At 40.0% G+C, this 18,216-nt stretch overlaps 1 protein-coding gene across 1 annotated transcript in view; it reads left to right on the forward strand.

The window, feature by feature from the left end:
- LOC122539413 overlaps window positions 1–18,216 on the forward strand; it is a 64,303-nt gene that overhangs the window by 35,382 nt on the left and 10,705 nt on the right. Inside the window, exons 8-10 of the mRNA XM_043674228.1 lie at window positions 7,081–7,189; window positions 11,079–11,255; window positions 16,157–16,248. Coding sequence (XP_043530163.1) covers window positions 7,081–7,189; window positions 11,079–11,255; window positions 16,157–16,248 — 378 coding nt within the window. The remainder of the gene's footprint in view (window positions 1–7,080; window positions 7,190–11,078; window positions 11,256–16,156; window positions 16,249–18,216) is intronic.

The following is an 18,216-nucleotide window of genomic DNA, read 5'->3' on the forward strand; positions in this document are numbered from 1 at the left end:
GCATCGATAGATAATTATCCTGTTTACGTTCATTTCAAATAAAAATGACTCATTGTTAATTGTATCCTAAATTCCTTCATTAATGTGAGAGACTTCCACACTTAGAAGATATGCAATCCTGAGTTTGCAAACACCTCCAGCTGTCATTTACTTGTGCTTTAGATGCAATAATAAAAGGTAGACGATGGCCCAGTGAACTTATTGCTAGACTGTTAATCCAGAAACCTAGGTAATGTTCTGAGGACCTGGGGGTGAAGCCTTGCAGATGGTGGAATTTGCACGTAATAATAATATGGAAGTAAAAGTTTAATGATAACTGTGAAACCATTGCCGATTGTCAGGAAGAAACCCATCTGGTTCACTAATGTCCTTTAGGGAAGGAAATCTGCTGACTTTACCTGTCTGGCCTACATGTGACTGCAGACCCACAGCAATATGGTTGACTCTTAACTGCCCTCTGGGCAATTAGGGATGGGCAATAGATGCTGGCCTAGCTAGTGACACCCACATCCATGATTGAATAGAAAAAAATGCTTCTAGAGATATTGTAAAATGTTCCTGTAAATCAAATATTACTTGAGTTTTAAAATGTTTCACACACTTGCAAATTTTGACTTAATTTTAAAAAATTAAATATCTCTTCTTTCCCCTAACCAATTTCTTTGACGCTTCACTATTCATATATCTGATAAAGAATGGTATGTGATTTGAGCTGCTTTCTGGCCGTTACAGATTTCACAACTCGAGCCTATTAATGACATATAAAAGTAAAACAACAGCTCCTTTGAAATAATTCCACCATGTAGAAACCTGGCTCAGATCAAAAGCTTTAGGAATGGAGGGATTTATTCTGATTCACACACTATTTTTAAAATGCTTTATTTTCAAGCATTTAGTTTTGATCCTGTAGATGACTAGAATAACCACAGTCCACCAGTTGAGAGTATATTTTTCAGAAATGGGTGCACTGACTGCTTCTCTTTCTCCTTGAAAAGAGAACGTGAAGAGGGCCCAGTGGACCCCTGCAAAATTATATAAGTCGTGGACACCCTGTTACATAAGCGAGTTTTGAGAAGATTTGTAACTCAAGTTGAAGTTCTGGATGTAAGTTTGCTCTCTGAACTGGAATGTTCATTTTCAGATGTTTCATCACCATACTAGGTAACATCATCAATGAGCTTCTGTTGAAGCATTGGTGTTAGTGACCTGCTTTCAAAATGTATCTTTAGGTTTCCTTCGATTGATTGATTGTCATTTCCAATGGTGATGTCACTTCCTGTTCTTTCTCGCAGATGGTGGTAAATGGGGTCCAAGTTGATTTTTTTGTTGATAGAGTTCTCGTTGGATTGCCATGCTTCTAGGATTTCTCGTGCATGTCTCTGTTTGCCTCTTCCTAGGATGGATGAAATCTGGAGAATTAAATAAGACAGACTTCCAAAAAATGAAACCAGATGGACCCAACACACCATCCTTCTATGGATTACCCAAAATTCACAAACCAAGAGCCGCCCTCAGAACTATAGAATCGCTACCTGGAACACCAGTGTACAGATTAGCTAAGGAGCTACACCAAAGACTAAAACACTTAGTAGAAGCCTCACACTACTCCATTTACTCCACCCAAGAATTCCTGAACACCATCAAAGACGCCAAGCTAGAAGAGGATGAAATAATTGTCTCCTTTGACGTAACAACTCTGTTCACATCCATCAACATCAAGGAAACGCTGACTAGCCAAGGAAACGCTGACTACGTTATTAGAAGAATCAAAGACACATACACCAACCACCACCAACATCAGCAAGGACAACATTGTCAAGTTAGGGGACCTATGCCTGACCACCTACTTCACTTTCAATAACAAACCTACAGACAAACCAATGGAACACCCATGGGATCTCCGACATCAGGGTTCTTAGCTGAGGCAGTAATGCAGAGATGTGAACAAACCGCTCTGCCAACCATCCAATCTAAACTTTGGGTCTGCTGTATGGATGACATCTTTGTCATCACTAAACGAAACAAATTAGAGGAAATCTTCAAGATCATCAACAGTATGCCTTACTGGCATAAAATTCACTAAAGAGGAGGAAAACAACAACAAACTGCTATTCCTAGATGTCACGGTAGAGCGAACAGTCAGTGGGGAACTTTAAACCAGTGTCTACAGGAAAACAACACATACAGACCAAATACTGAACTACAGAAGCAATCATCCCAACACTCATAAACAAAGCCGCATTAGAACATTATTTCAATGAGCCACCCCACACTGCAGCACAGAGGAACTACAAAGAGCAGAGGAAAATCACCTAGACAGCGCAATCAAAAAGAATGGGTAACTAATGAACACAGTCTGCCAATTTCTCAGCAACAAACCCAAGCAAGCAGACAAAATCCAGAAACCCTAGCTACTCTCCCCTACATCAAAGACCTCTTGGAAATGAATGCTAGACTACTCAGGCCTCTTAGAATTGTGGTAGGCCGCAAACCCACCAACACACTAAAACACACTAATGAACTTAAAAGACCCAATACAGACAACAAGCAAAACTGTTGTCATTTACAAAATAACTTGCAAGAACTGTAATAAACACCACATTGGACAAACATTCTGAAAACTAGACACCAGAAGAGATGAACATCAAGTAGCCACAAGACGACATGACTTACTCTCACTAATATTCTTACGTACAGATGAGGAAGGACACCACTTTGACTGGGACAACACATCCATCCTAGGATAAGCCAAACACACGCATGAGAATTCCTAGAAGCTTGACATTTCAACCAGAACTCTCAACAAACAAATGTACTTGGACCCCGTTTACCACCATCTGTGAGAAAGAACATGAAATGATATCACTACAGGAAATGACATCACCAACGCAAGGAACCCTGAACACAAATAGAAAGCAGGTCACATACCAGTGCTTCACAGGAGTCTGATGTTATGGTGACGAAATGTCTGAAAATGAACCTCCCAGCTCAGCGAGCAAACTGTTATACTTCTGGGGAAGAGCAGAGTGAAAGGCCATGAATATAAAATAGTCATTGAAATATCTAACAGGGAATCCATAAGAAATTTCTTTACTCGAGTGGTGAAACTGAGGCTCATTATCATGACTGTTTTGTTTTAGTTAATGGAATGTGGGTGTTTCTGACAAGGCCAGTATTTATTGTCCATTGTTAATGTGCCTTGTGATAGTGAACTGCCTTCTTGAGCTGCTGCAGTGTTTAGGGCGTAGGGACACTTGCAGTGCTGTTGGGAAGGGAGTTCAAGGATTTTGGTCCAACGACAATAAAGGAAAAGTAATACAATCCAGGTGCATTTCTTGGAGGGGAATGTGCAGGTGGTCATGTTGCCACTCATCTGTTGTCCTTGTCTGTCTGGATCATAAATGTCCCGGTAAGCAGCTTTGGTGAGTAACTGCTTTGCATTTTGCAGATCATTTCCATAGCTGCCACTGATGTTCAAGGTGTGATTGTTGAAGGTAGTAGTTGGGGGGCCAGTAAGAGAGACTGTTTTGTCCTGGATGGTGTTCTTAAGTATTATTGGAACTAACCCATTTGGGTAAATGGAGAATATTTTGTAACAATCCTGGCTTATTCTGTGATGGTGGAAAGGTACTGGGGAGACGGGAGGTGGGTTACTCACTGCAGAATTTCTAGCCTTTGACTGACTTATGAAGTCACAGCATTTATATGGTTGGTTCAGTTCAGTTTCTGCTCCGTTGCAACTTCTGAGGATATTGGAGATTCCAAAATAGCTGTGCTATTGAATGCCAAGGAGCGATGGTTAGATTCTCTTGATGGAGATGGTCATTGTTTGGTACTTGTGTTGCACGGATGCTACTTGCTACCTATAAGCCCAAGCCTAAATATTGTCAGGGTCTTGCTACATATGGATACAGGGTGCTTCAGTATCTGAGGAGCCATGAATGGTGCTGAATGTTTTCCACACAAGCAAACATCCACTATTTTTCACCTTTACGATAGAGAGAAGTTCATTGAAGTAGCTGAAGATCACTTGGGACCAGGATATTGTACTGAGGCAATCTTGGGTAGTGATACCTTGGGACTGAGATGATTGGTCTTCAGCAACCATAGCCATCTTCCTTCATGATAGATATGATACTGGCCAGCAGTGTTTTCACCTGATACCCATTGACTTCAGCTTTGTTTGGGTCCTTAATGTCATTGGCAGTCATTCACCTCTGGAGTTCAGTTCTTCTGTCCATGTTTGACCAAGGCTGTAATGAGGTCAGGAGCTGAGTGGCCCTGGCAGAGCCCAAATTGAGTGTCACTGAGCATGTTATTCCTATGCAAATGTTGCTTGACAGTACTGCTGCCGACCTCTTCCATCATGTTGCTGCATTTTAAAATAGACTGATGTGGTAGGAATTGACTGAGATGGACTTATCCTGTTTTTGTGGATAGCATATGTCCCTGGGCAGTTTTCCACATTGGGTAAATGCTTTTTAGGCATTTGAAAATGTTTGCAGGGTTGCCACTAGACTAGCTGTGTGCCACGGCAGTATTTAAATGCATGATGCCAAAACATTCACCTGCGGCCTGTGGATTATTACCAGTTGATAGGGAAACATTTATGGGAATCTGTATGGAGTGTAGGTTGGAAACAGGAGTAAATGGTTGTGCTAGTAGTTAGATGAGGAACATAGGAGGAATCTCAATTAGCTGTACTTGAACAGCTTGACTCAGTGCACAGTTAGTTTTGTAGCACAAGTCTTCAGTAGTATCGATAGAATGCTGTCATGGTCCACGCCCTTTACAGTATCCAATTCCTTCTGATGTTTCTTGATTTCAGTGGAGTAAAGTAAACTGCAGACTCAGCTGATGCTGGAGACCTCCAGAGGAGGCTGAGAAAGGTAATTTACTCCGCATTTCTGGCTGAAGATGGATGCGAATGTTTTGACCTTGTCTTTTGCACAGATACGCTGAGCTCCCCTATTCTTGGTGATAGGGACATTTGTGGGGCCTTCACTTTCTGTTAGTAGTTCAACTGTCTAGCACCATTCACGATGGAAAGTGGCAGACATGCAGAGCTTTGATCTGAATTGGTGTTTGTGGGATTACTTGGCTTTGTCTAATGCCATGGTGCTTTTGCCATTTGGCATGCAAGTATTTCTCTGTTGTGGTTTCACCAATTTGGTACCTCATTTTTAAGTATATCTGGTACTGTTCCTAGTGTGCATAACTGCACGCTTCATTATACTAGGGTTGATCTCCTGGCATGATGGTACTGATTGTGTCGGGAGTATGCCCAGCCATAAGGTTATGGTTTGTTCTTGAATACAGTTCTGATGCAGGTGACCCACAGCATATCATGGATGCTCAGTTTGAAGTCTGTCTCATTTAGTACTATTAGTGCCAGACAACACTATGGAGGCTATCCTGTATTGGAAAGTGGAATTTCAAATCCACAAGGGCTGTGCATTAGTCACTTCTACCAATACTGTCATGATGTTAGTACATGTGATTGGTGAGGAAAAGGCAAGATTTGTCTGGCTTGTTCCCTCACCACTGGTGCAGATCCAGTCCAGCAGCTGTGTCCTTTTAGGCCAACATCCGGTTAGTTGAACAACTGACAGTGATGTTGCTAATCCACTTTTGGTGATGAACGTTGAAGTCCCCACCGACAGTGCATTCTGTTCCCTTGCCGCACTCACTATTTGCTCTGTAATTTCCAGCCTGGAGGAGTATTGTGTCATCAGCTTGTCGGGCGGGCAGAGGGCAGCAAGTACGGGTAACTGATAACGTAGGAGGTTTCCTTGCCTATGTTTGACCTAATGCCACGAAATTTCATTGTGTCCGAAGTTGATCTTGAGAACTCCTTGGTCACCTCCACCTCAACTGTATGCTATTGACTGTCGTCTCTGGGTCCCTCCTCTAGTTATACAGGGCATACTACATTCAGAAGGAAATCTGCTACAATTGATCTCGCTTATGTGACTCCAAACCCACAGCAATGTGACTGAATACCCCCTGAAATTACACATTAAGCTATATTCGTTGAATCGTATGTTGCAGACAATATCCGACTGTTGCTTGATCAGTCTGTGTGACCGCTGTTCCAAATTTGATCCAAGTTCACTAATGTTGGCAAGAAAGACTTTGCAGTTGTTAATAGGACTCTGTTTGCCGTTACTTGGATTGATGTAAGGTGCCCCAATGGATTAATTCAATGCTCTAGACTCCAAAGCAGTTTGATCAAACTGAGTAGCTTACTGTGTCATTTCAGAAGGCATTCAGTCACGTTATTGTGGGTATGGAGTCACATAAGCGAGACCAGGTAAGTATGGCAGATTTTCTTCTGAATGTGACATTAGTGTACTGGATGGGTTTTCAGATATTTAAAAATAGTTGCAGGTTTGCCATTAGACTCGTCATCTGCCTTGGTGGGATTTGAATGCATGATACCAAAACATTCGTCTGTGCTGTGGATTATGACCAGTTGACAAGGAAATATTATTTATAATAAATTAGGGCAATCTGATAAGCGTAGTTCAGAAAAGGGAGGAAATGTTTGTGTAGTCTTTAGAGGAGGAAGCATAGGAGCAATCTCAATTGGCTACGACCTATTGAATGGTAGAGTAGGCTTGAGGGGCTGAAATGGCCTTATCGTGTACCTGGAACATCACAGATTAGTTGGACTTAATTGACTTGCTTTTTAGTTGTGCACACTGTGGATGATAGCAGGGAGCATTAATAATTGTGTTGATCGTGTTCTCAATTATTATTAAAAGAAATCTTATTTGCTTGCACTCTAACATGGAAACCTGTGTTGTGATATTTTAGCAACTTTTACAAAATGATATTAACATTTATTATGAGAAGAGAATTTTTTACATTCCCTAAGCATAGAACAACTATTTTCACTTAATATGACCTCTTTTAAATGTTGATTAAAAATATCAGCAATTTGTATGTTGCTTCCATTTCTCTTCTAGATTTGAAATTCTCCTTTTTAAAACACTAATGATATAAAAAATAAATTCATCAACCCTGTAAGCTGGTGGTATATTCAGGAGAAAATAATTGGGTCTTTTTGTTGAGCAGGATGAAGACGACAATGGCCTCTATTGCAAAACATGTAATCAGTACTTTAGCTCTTTACATAATAAAAAGGAACATCTTTTTGGAAGACAACATCTGCAAAATTTGACAGGTAAAGTTTTCTGTTTATCAGCCTTGAGCTTAGAGAAAATATTTTAGCAAAACCAAATAATAGCATCAGAAAGGTTGGACTCGGCAATTACACAAAATACTTTTCTGAAATGTATAGACCCCAAAAACAACTGTTTAATTTAAAGGGAATTACTATGAAATGAGAGTTAGCTAAAGTGAACTGGGTGGATAGATTAGCAGAAATGACAGTAAGCAAGCAGTGGCAGACATTTTAAGGAGGTAATTCATAACTCTCAGCAAAAATATATTCCAGTAAGGAGGAAAGATTCTAAGAGAAGGATAAACCAACCATGACTAACCAAGGAAGTTAAGGACAGTATTAAGTTGAAAGAAAAAGCATATAAAAAGGCAAAACTCAGTGATAGCTTTGAAGACTAGGATAAATGTAGAATCTAGCAAAGAAAGACTAAAAAGTTAATGATGGCTGAGGAAATAAGCTACCTAGTAATATAATTATCTGACAAAAGAGCTTCTGTAAATATATAAAAAGGAAGCTAGTGCTCAAAGTAAACCCAGGTCTCTAACTGTCTCGTCAGATTTATTTTTTAATGGGAACAAGGAAATGGCAGAGATGTTAAACAGATATTTTGCATCAGTCTTTATAGAGCCAGAGTTATACAGCACAAAAACAGACCCTTCATTGCAACCAGTTCATGCTGAACATAATCCCAAACTAAGCTAGTTCCATCTGCCAGCTCCTGTCCCATATCCCTCCAAACCTTACTATTCGTGTAATTATTCAAATGTCATTTAAACGTTGTAATTGTACCCCCATCTACCACTTCCTCAGGAAGTTCATTGCACACAGAAACCACCCTCTGTGTAATATATTTGCTCCTCCTATCTTTTTAAAATCTCTCTCCCCTCACCTTAAAAATGTGCCCCCTAGTCTTTAAATCCCCCATCATAGGGAAAAGACAACTACCATTAACTCTATCTATACCTCTCATTATTTTATAAACTCAATCTCCTATGTTCCAGTGAAAGAAGTCCCAGCCTTTCTAGCCTTTCTTTATTACTCAAACCTTCCCTACCTGGCAACATTCTGGTAAATCTCTTCTGAATCTCTCCAGGTTAATAATATCCTCCTTATAATTAGATGACTCTAACTGAACACAATATTCCAACAGAGACCTCACCAATGTTCTGTACACCCTCCGCGTGGCTTCCCAATTTCTATACTCAAAGGTTTGAGCAATGAAGACCAGTGTGTCAAATGCCTTTTCAACTAAATAAAAACTGAAAGAACTGCAAATGCTGTAAACCAGGAACAAAAACTGAAGTAGTTGGAAAAGCTCAGCAGGTGTGGCAGCATGTATGAAGAAATAGCCAAGTTAATGTTTCTGGTCTGGTGACCTTTCCTCTACTGTTTTGCGGAAGTGTCGCTGGGACCCGAAATGTTAACTTTGACTTCTTTACACAGATGCTGCCAGACCTGCTGAGCTTTTCCAGCAACTTCAGTTTTTGTTTCTGACTTTTAACCACCCTGTCCAAATGTGATGCAAACTTCAAAGAATTATGTACTTGAACTCCCAGGTCCCTCTCTGTTCTACAACACTACACAAGGCCCTGCCATTAATTGTATCAGCTCTACCCTCGTTTGCTGTACCAAAATCTAAAACCTTGCATTTATCCAGATTGATCTTCATTTGTCATTCTTTTAGTCCATTGACCCATTTAGATTAGATTAGATTTCCCAGAGTGTGGAAACAGGCCCTTCGGCCCAACAAGTCCACATCGACCCTTCGAAGAGTAATCCACCCAGACCCATTTCCCTCTGACTAATGCACCTAACACTTTGGGTTTCTCCTGACTTGCACATCTTTGGACCGTGGGAGGAAACCAGAGCCCCTGGAGGAAACCCACGCAGACACTGGGAGAATGTGCAAACTCCACATAGCCAGTCGCCTAAGGCTGGAATCGAACCTGGGTCGCTGGTGCTGTGAGGCAGCAGTGCTAATCACTGAGCCACCGTGCTGCCACAGCACGATAATCAAGATCCCTTTGTAATCTCGGAAAATCATCTTCATTGTCTACTATGTCATCGATTTTGATATCGCCCACAAACTTACTAACCATGCCGTCGATATCCTCATCCAAATCTTTTATATGAATGACAAATAACAGGACCCAGAACCGATCCCTGGGGAACACTGCTGACGATAGACCTCCAATCCGAAAAGCAGCCCTCCACTACCACTCCATCTGAAAAGAGAGGGAATTTCTCCTGTGTGGTGTCAAAATGATGGATCTTGGACCTTCATTATGCTGTGTCATGGATTACGAGGCCATCGAGTGTAATTATTAGAACGCTCAAATCTTGGGTGTTTTCCATTCTTGCTATAGGATGCACACGAAGTCTTGAAAATAAGCCAGACTGTTATTGTAATAGTGCTTCATTATTAACATTTTCTGACATGTTCCTGCAGCTTTACGGAACCTTTCTGATACAAAATATTACTTCGGTGCTGTTAGTAGGCCACACCACTGTGGCGATCTGTGTGCAATTGAAACTTTCGATTTCCAAGGGAAAATAAGGAGCTTGGGGATCATGCTAGATTATGGTAGTATAAGGCTAGTAGGAGATATGAAAAGCAATTGCACAAAAGATTTGGAGAGTTTGAGACCTCATTTTGTAGATATTTTAACACTGGCTGTAATACACTTGTTTGGCAATAGCAAAACATAAATAAATTGGTGTAGATTTCCAGAGCATAATATACGCGGGAAAAGGTTCATACTGTCGACCCTATCTAACCCCCTAATATTTTAACACTGGCTGTAATACACTTGTTTGGCAATAGCAAAACATAAATAAATTGGTGTAGATTTCCAGAGCATAATTTAACCACCATTAGTAACATGCATATATAGTTGTACAGATACTACAGTATTTTTACTTCGTATTGTGCTTGCATCGATATTGATCCACACATATATCGGACCAGAACAGTGATAGCTGGTTGACTAAATCTATCTTCCCCTTTCTGTTAGTTAGAATGGAGACAAAAATATTGCAAGTTTGGCTTTGCAAATTTTTGATAATGGTATGCATTTCTGCTATATTGACTGATCAAATAGTGGTAGTTGTTGCATTGTTTTGAACAAAGCAGTACTGTTTGAAGTACAATTCTCCTGTCAAGAATTGTCATTTTGATAGTTAAAATTGTAATGTTTGGAGAGCATCCTTTTAACTGTTAGGGGCAGCATGGTGGCTCAGTGCTTAGCACTGCTGCCTTGAGTGTCAAGGATCTGGGTTTCATTCCACCCTTGGGCAACTGTCTGTGTGGAATTCGCATGTTCTCCCCATGTCTGCATAGATTTCTTCCAGGTGTTCTGGTTTACTCCCACAGTCCAAAGATGTGCAGGTTAGGTGGATTGGCCATGCTAAATTGTCCAGGGGTGTGCAGACTAGATGGATTAGTCATGGAAATGCAGGGTACAATGATAGCGAAGGGGGTCTGTGTGGGATGCTCTTTGGAGGGTTTGTGTGGTCTCTGAACCAAATGGCCTGCTTCCACACTGAGGATTCTGTTCTTTCTAAGAAAGCTCATCATGACCATGTTCAGAAGTCCTTTGGAGGACAAGGATCCACATAGTGATTTAAAATTCTCTTTAACACCAAACGTGGTTTACACACCATATGTATCCAGCCCAATTAAGTTCTGATTGTCTTCTCCACAGCATGTAGCATTACTGAGGATTACTTAGGCTCTCATTTCAGATTTATTTAAACACAATGTTGTATAGTGTTGTATAGTGTATAAACAAAATGCTTCAACTTCAAAATCTTGTCATCTGAATGGGCAGACACATTGCATTGAACCCTCACCCAACCATGTAACAATTGTAATTATGAATTCAAACAGGAGATTTTGAGAAAGAGGCAGCTGAGCTCTCCAAACAAGAAACGCAATTGGGTGATGACTCAGCAGATGATGATGACCGTACAGAGCTCTCTCAGTTGTGTGGCCTGACGTCAAAGCATAACTATACATCGCTTAATCTAAGTCTTTTGGAAGAATATATTTTCAAGCAGGTGAAGTGTAAGTACAAACAACTTTTGTTTTAGTCTTCTCTATCCCAAATACATAGACAAGGTAAACTGGTTTTGTTATCAACTATTTTAAGAGGACCAGTTGCCACCTCTTTCATCTTGTATAAAATGAATGTTCTCCCCCTGTTGGATGATGGAATCCTGGTTAAAATTCATTTGGGTAGTTATATCCAAGGCCCTTATAGTTGCACCAAACAAATTTAAACAGGTCATCGTTTGGCACAGCTGACAATTACTACTTTTATGGAAAATAGCTAAATATTTGTATCGGTTAGTTGAAAATGTCTTACATCAGTTTTCTAGCACTTTGCAGGAATGGGGTGCAAGAAAGCTTGATTTTGCATTTCTTGTAGATGTACCAAGCGGATTGTTACTACATGGTATCTAAATTGAAAATATTTTGCTGTTCAAAGTATTGCCATTCTTCCTTTACCAGTACTTTTAAATATAAAAGCCAATATGTAATTATTATTTACAAATCTGCAGATCTGAAGCAAAATGTAGACATTTTAAAGGGATGAGGGGACTGGTTCAAGTTTGTTTGATAACTTTGGTAAGTGCTGATAGAATTGCTGAATCTTTTCAGTATTTTCTCCTATTTTTGACTCTGCTCGACAATCTTGGAACCCTAGCCTCTTTAAATTGAAAATTGCATGTTTTTAATACGATTCGTGGTCCTCTGTGTTCATCAGCAGATAACACTCTTGCCTCTAAGTCAGAATGTTATGAAAAATTTCACTTAAGACTTGAGTGTAAAATTTTAGGTCGTATATGTAGTGCAGTACTGAAGGAATGCTGCATTGTTGGAGGTGTTGTCTTTTGGATGGGATGTGAAACTGAGGCCCTATCTGTCTGTTCAGGTGAATGCAAGACATCGCATAGCACTATTAAAGAAAAGCAAGAATGTTTTTGTATCTGGGCTAATACTTATGCCTCAATCAAGATCACTTGTGGGACCAAGGTTTTTGCAAAATGGCTATTCCATTTTCTACTTGAAACGTTTAAACAACCAAGTTCATGAAAAGCACTATGGAAATTAATCTTTTCCTTCCAATAACTGGAAGATCATTAAAACGTTGAGATTTTAAATGCAATTTGACAACAATCTCCATTTCAAGCATGCAATTTTCTTTTCAACTTCTGAAAACCATTCATTCCTACAGATAGTTAATGTGTAAATGCCTATACTTCATGCATTGATGGATTCCTTTGTTTTGCATAAGTACAGAGGCACCTCGATTATCTGAACATGGGCAGGGGGGTATTTTGTTCGGATAATCGAATGCTGGATAATGCAGTTTAGCCAAGCATCTGGACTATGCAATCTTGTCCAGATAATCTGAAATTCGGATAATCGAATGTTGGATAATCAATGTTCTTCTGTGTACAACTGAGTTTGTCAAAATGCTGAAAATAAGTCAGCAAGAAGTTATTCTCATTGATCTGTAGAATGAAGTCTTACATAACGTTAATAACTGACAGATGTGTACTGCTATCACATCTTAATTGAATAATTCTTGTAATAATAAAACAAACAACTGCAGGTGCTGGAGATCTGACACAAATTGTTGGAGATGCTCTGGTTTGGCAGTATCAGTGGGAAAAAGCACAGTTGTTGTTTCAAGTCTGGTATCACGTCAGCAGAATTGATAACAGCTAAGAAAAGGTATTTATGGTGAAGGTGGGATTTTGCAGGGTGGCTGCAGGTGGTTGGGGAGAGTAGAGTGAATTGCTGCAGGTGGAGTCCTAAAAGAGGGAGAGTGTCAGACAAGGGGATTATTGTTAGTAAACTAAGGCAGAAGACAATATGTGTTAATAAGGATTAAGACTCAGAGAAAATGGGTAGGCTGTGCTGAAAGCAACCCATGTAATGACAGGGCCAGGGTGTTGGGTGGGCTAAAAACATGGAAGGATGTAGTCAGACTGTAAAGTTATTGAACTTAATGTTGAGTCCTAGAGGCTACAGGATCTCCAAATGAAAGCTGCAGTGCTGGTTTTTGAGCTTACACTGAGGCTCATGGGAGCACTGCAACAGGCCTGAGATAGAAATGCTGGTGTGGGAGTACAGTGACGTGTTGGAGTGGCAGTTAAGTGGAAGCTCAGGATCATTTTTATGTATAGAATGTAGGTATTCTGCAAAGTCATCCAGTCTGCGTTTTGTCATCTCAGTGCAGAAGAGACCATGTTGAGAGCAGCAAGTACAGTAGACTGGATTAAATGAAGTGCAAGTAAATCCCTGTTTCACATGCAAGGTATGTCTGGAGCCCTAGTTATTGAGGAGGGAGGATGTAAACAGGCAGGTACAACATGTTGTGAATGTTTGGGAAGGTACCGTTGGAAGTGGACCAGAATGTCCTGGAGGGAACACCCTCTGCAGAAGGCTGACCAAGAAGGGGAAGGGGCTATGTGTCTCGTGGTAGCATCCCACTGGAAATGGCAAATGGCTGCTAAAGATCCTTTGGATGCAGAGGCTGGGGAGATGTTTAGTGTGAACCAGGGAAACCCTATTGTTGCTGCATGAGGGAAGATGATGAGTGAGGAAAGAAATTCTTGTTATGGTTTAAAAAGTATCACATGGTATTTTTTTCTGCTGACGTCATTTTGTGCATTATTTATCACTTAAGCTGGTTCTCCTAAATAAACTTTATTAGGTGTTTTTTTGTCTCTCTTATTGCATTGTCAGTAGATTACATAGTGGGCAAGAGTTGCATCCCAGGAATCTAAATGCTTCAAACTATTAAATTGAATGTTGACAAAAACCATTCACAGACATCTCAAATCAGAATATTATCCTTTTTTGTTTTTCCATTTAAATGTTTTGAGGAGGCTTTTGTATTGGTGTCACAGGAACAAAGATTAGGGACATGTAACTATGGAGTGTACAGACCGCATGAAATAACAATTGGTTGACAACGCAAATTGAGAATCCATTGACAATTTTGTGATTTTTATCCTTTTTCGGGTTGGCAGACAGAAATGCAACATTGGTGTCTAATTTGGCTTTACCAGCAGTTCAGTTAAAGTATAAAGTGTGATGGCTCAGGTCCTTAATATTTCTCAAAGCAATTTTTTTTGTCTCTGCCGTTTGTATGTATTAATGGAATGCTATGCTCTAGAATTACTTCTAATGGAGAGACAAAGGTATGTTGCGTCTCTAAATTTTTTAATGACAACTTGTCCTGCTGATCTAACAGCAATTTGCACAAAATAAAACTTGGTTATACTAAATAGTGTATTTATATAGTAAACTTAACTTTCTGGAACCAGCCCTGTTCACAAATATTTCCTTGTATCACCTGTTATTTCTTGTATCTTATAATTGCCAGTGCAGTGTAATTTGGAGTTCTTGAACTTGGTCAAGGAATATGAAATCTCCCTGTGATAAACAAAAGTCCTTTTCATATAACAAGTTCGTGTTGCATATTTTTTATGTTTGTCAGGATTGGAAAAATTGAGAAAAAGTACGTTTTGAGTCGTGAGTGGGGGAGGAACTGTGGTAGAATCTGTGGTAGAATGGAAGGATCAAAGGGCTGAATGGCCGCCTGCTGCTTCCATTGGAAATTCTGGGCCAATCTCTCTTTATGAAAGGGAGGGTCAGGTCTGGAGCAAGGGAAGGGGTTTGGGAGCAGAATGGAGAAGGGTAGTGGTAGGGTCTGGGGCAGGAATATCAAGTAAAGATTGGGTGAATGGGGGACCAGATTGCAGTGAGGAAAGGGGATTGTCACATCCAGAACAGGGTAATAGAGTTGTCCATTTGTAGGTACTGTTGGGTCTTGGGGGGTGTAAGTGGTGTGGCAAATGTGTTTTGAGGATGTCTGAGATGAATATGGGGTCAGTTGAATTGTTACTCGGGAGTTAAGACTACGTATTTAGTAGACGAAAGTTTCCTGGGTAACTATTATTTTCATCAAAATTCTCTGATTTAAATGGAGACTTTCACAGGGTTCCAGGTGTAGAGAAGTTGCCCAGTGGAATCTTCAATTCTTTGGTCATTTGAGTCTGCTATGATGGTGATCCCACAGGGTGCCTGTATGCAAACTTCAGTTTATGCTCAAGTAACGACTGTCCCGACATTGATAATCCAGGGTAGTCTTTATTTATACGACCATTGCTATGCTTTTCAATTGCTTTACCACCCATCAAAGATTTATGTCTGTGAACTTAAGAGATCTGTCTCTGTTCTTTTAACCTCTTTAAATTGTATTATTTAGTTTATAGTATGTCTTCTTCTGAAATGCATTATTTCACACTTTCTGCATTGAATTTCATTTGTCGTTTGTCTGCGTGTTTCATCAATCCATGTCCACTTGAAATCTGTATGCCACACTTTGAAGTTTAATGTCATCTGCAGTCTTCAATATAGTGACCTTCATAGCCCTAAGATTAGATGATCAATGAAAAAGCATAGTATTTCTTCTACCAACCTATACTATCTTGTAATCTGAAAAATAAATGGTCTACTTACATTTTTCTTAACTTTTTATTCGTTCTGCCATGTCCCTTTTAATCCCATTCTTTTTTAATTTTGCTGTTAACTCTTATTAATATTTTACCAAATATGAGTAATATGACTATACCACTTCAAAATTTGCAGTACTGGAGAAGAGCAGGAAATTAATTTGGATGTTTTTTTCCCACACCCAGAATATGCAGTATAATCGATTTGTTTTCCCCTTGGAAGTTCCATGAGCCCCCTCTAGTAATTTCCAAATCCTCAGCCAATCTTGTTGGGCATAAATTGTCTTCCTACAAATCTATGTTGCTTATCATTCATTAATCCACGATCCATGATATTTCACAGTCCTAGGAATCCTAATTCGCAGCAGAGGTGTGAGAGCGACCATGTGTAATCAAAAATGAAAGTTACTATCTGCTTTGTTTGCTTCCTAGTGAGAGAGTTAGAACTTGGTGAACTTGCAAAATCTTTGGCGCATGCAAAGGATGAGTGTGAAAATTTAAGTACACAGTTGGAAGCATGGAAGGTAAATTATATTGGTCACTACTTAGTGGAGTCTTTGAATATTTCCTATTTTTTTAATTCAATTCTCTTGCATTTAAATTTTAAAATTATACCTGCGTATCATATACTTTGATGTTTAAGGTACAATTCATCATGTTGTCTTTGGTGAGATAATGTCAGTGGCATGGGTTCAAATCCCACACCAGCTGAGGTTACCATTAAGGACTCTCCTCAGTGTCTCCCCTTGCCTGAGGTGTGGTGACCCTCAGGTTAAACCTCTGCCAGTCTCTATTCTATTGAGCGAACAGTTCTACTGTTCTCTGGGACTATGGCAACTTTACCTTTAGAAGATAAAACGTAGAACATTGCAGCATGGTACAGGCCCTTCAGCTCTCAATCCTACTGTGAGATCAAACTTTTGATTTGGAGGTGCCAGTGTTGGACGAGGGTATACAAAGTTAAAAATCGCACAACACCAGATTATAGTCCAACAGGTTTATTTGGAAGCACTAGTTTTCGGAGGACTGCTTCTTCATCAGGTGGTTGTGGAGTACAACATCGTAAGAATTTATAGCCATGTGATGTAACTGAAATTATATATTGAAAAAGACCTGGGTTGTTTAAGTCTGTCATTTTTTTAGAATGACCACGCTGGTTTCTGTTCTTTTATATATAAATCCCAGATTTTTTAACTTTAAAAAAAGCTCTGGGATTTACATATTAAAGAACTGAAACCAACATGGTCATTGTAAAAGTTGAGAGACTTAACAAACAATCCAGGTCTTTTCAATATTTAATTTCAGTTACATTATACTAAACTTTTGTTGTAAATTCTGTGTCTTACGATCTTGTACTTCACAACCACCTGATGAAGGAGCAGTGCTCTGAAAGCTAGTGCTTCCAAATAATCCTTTTGGACTATAACCCAGTGTTGTGATTTTTAACTAAGATCAAACTAACCTACATTTACTATCATCCATGTGCCCATCCAAGAGTCACTTAAACTATCCGCTGGCAATGCATTCCATGCATCCACCACTCTGTGTAAAGAACCTACCTCTGACACCCCCACTAAGCATTCCTCCAATCAGCTTAAAATCATGCTGTCTCATGATAGCCATTTCCACCCTGGGAAAAAATTTCTGGCTATTCACTGAGTCTCATCATCTTGTACACCTCTATCAAGTCACCTCTCATCCTCCTTCACTCCAATGAGAAAAGCCCTAGCTCCCTCAACCTTTCTTCATAAGACATGACCTCCAGTCCAGGCAGCATTGTGGTAAATCACATCTGCACCCTCTCAAAGTTTCCACGTCCTTCCTATAATGAGGCAACCAGAACTGAACACAGTATTCCAAGTGTGGTCTAACCAGGGCTCTATGGAGCTGCAGTGTAACCTCGCAGCTCTTAAACTCAATACCTCTGCTACTGAAAGCTAACACACCATATGCAGCCTTATAACAACCCTGTCAACTTGGGGAGCAACTTTGGGCGATCTATGAACGTTAATGCCAAGATCCCTCTGTTCCTGCACGCTGCTAAGAATCTTGCCTTTAACCCTGTAATCTGCATTCAAATCCGACCTTCCAAAATGAATCACTTTACACTTGTCCAGGTTGAACTCCATTTGACACTTCTCAGCCTAGCTCTGCATCCTGTCAATGTCCCATTGCAACCTCCACCAGCCCTCCACGCTATCCACACTATCACCAACCTTTGTGATAGGCAAACTTACTAATCCACCCCTCCACTTCCTCATCCAAGTCATTTATAAAAATCGCAAAGAGCAGCGGTCCCAGAACAGATCCCGGCGGAACACCACTGGAACTGACTTCCAGGCTGAATACTTTCCATCAATTGCCACCCTCTGTCTTCTATGGGCCAGCCAATTCTGTATCCAGACAGCCAAATTTCTTTGTATTCCATGCCTCCTTAGTTTGAGTCTACTATGGGAAACATTATCCACGCCTTGCTAAAATCCATGTACACT

The sequence above is a fragment of the Chiloscyllium plagiosum genome, chromosome 32 (assembly GCF_004010195.1).
Source record: "Chiloscyllium plagiosum isolate BGI_BamShark_2017 chromosome 32, ASM401019v2, whole genome shotgun sequence".
Taxonomy (NCBI): domain Eukaryota; kingdom Metazoa; phylum Chordata; class Chondrichthyes; order Orectolobiformes; family Hemiscylliidae; genus Chiloscyllium; species Chiloscyllium plagiosum.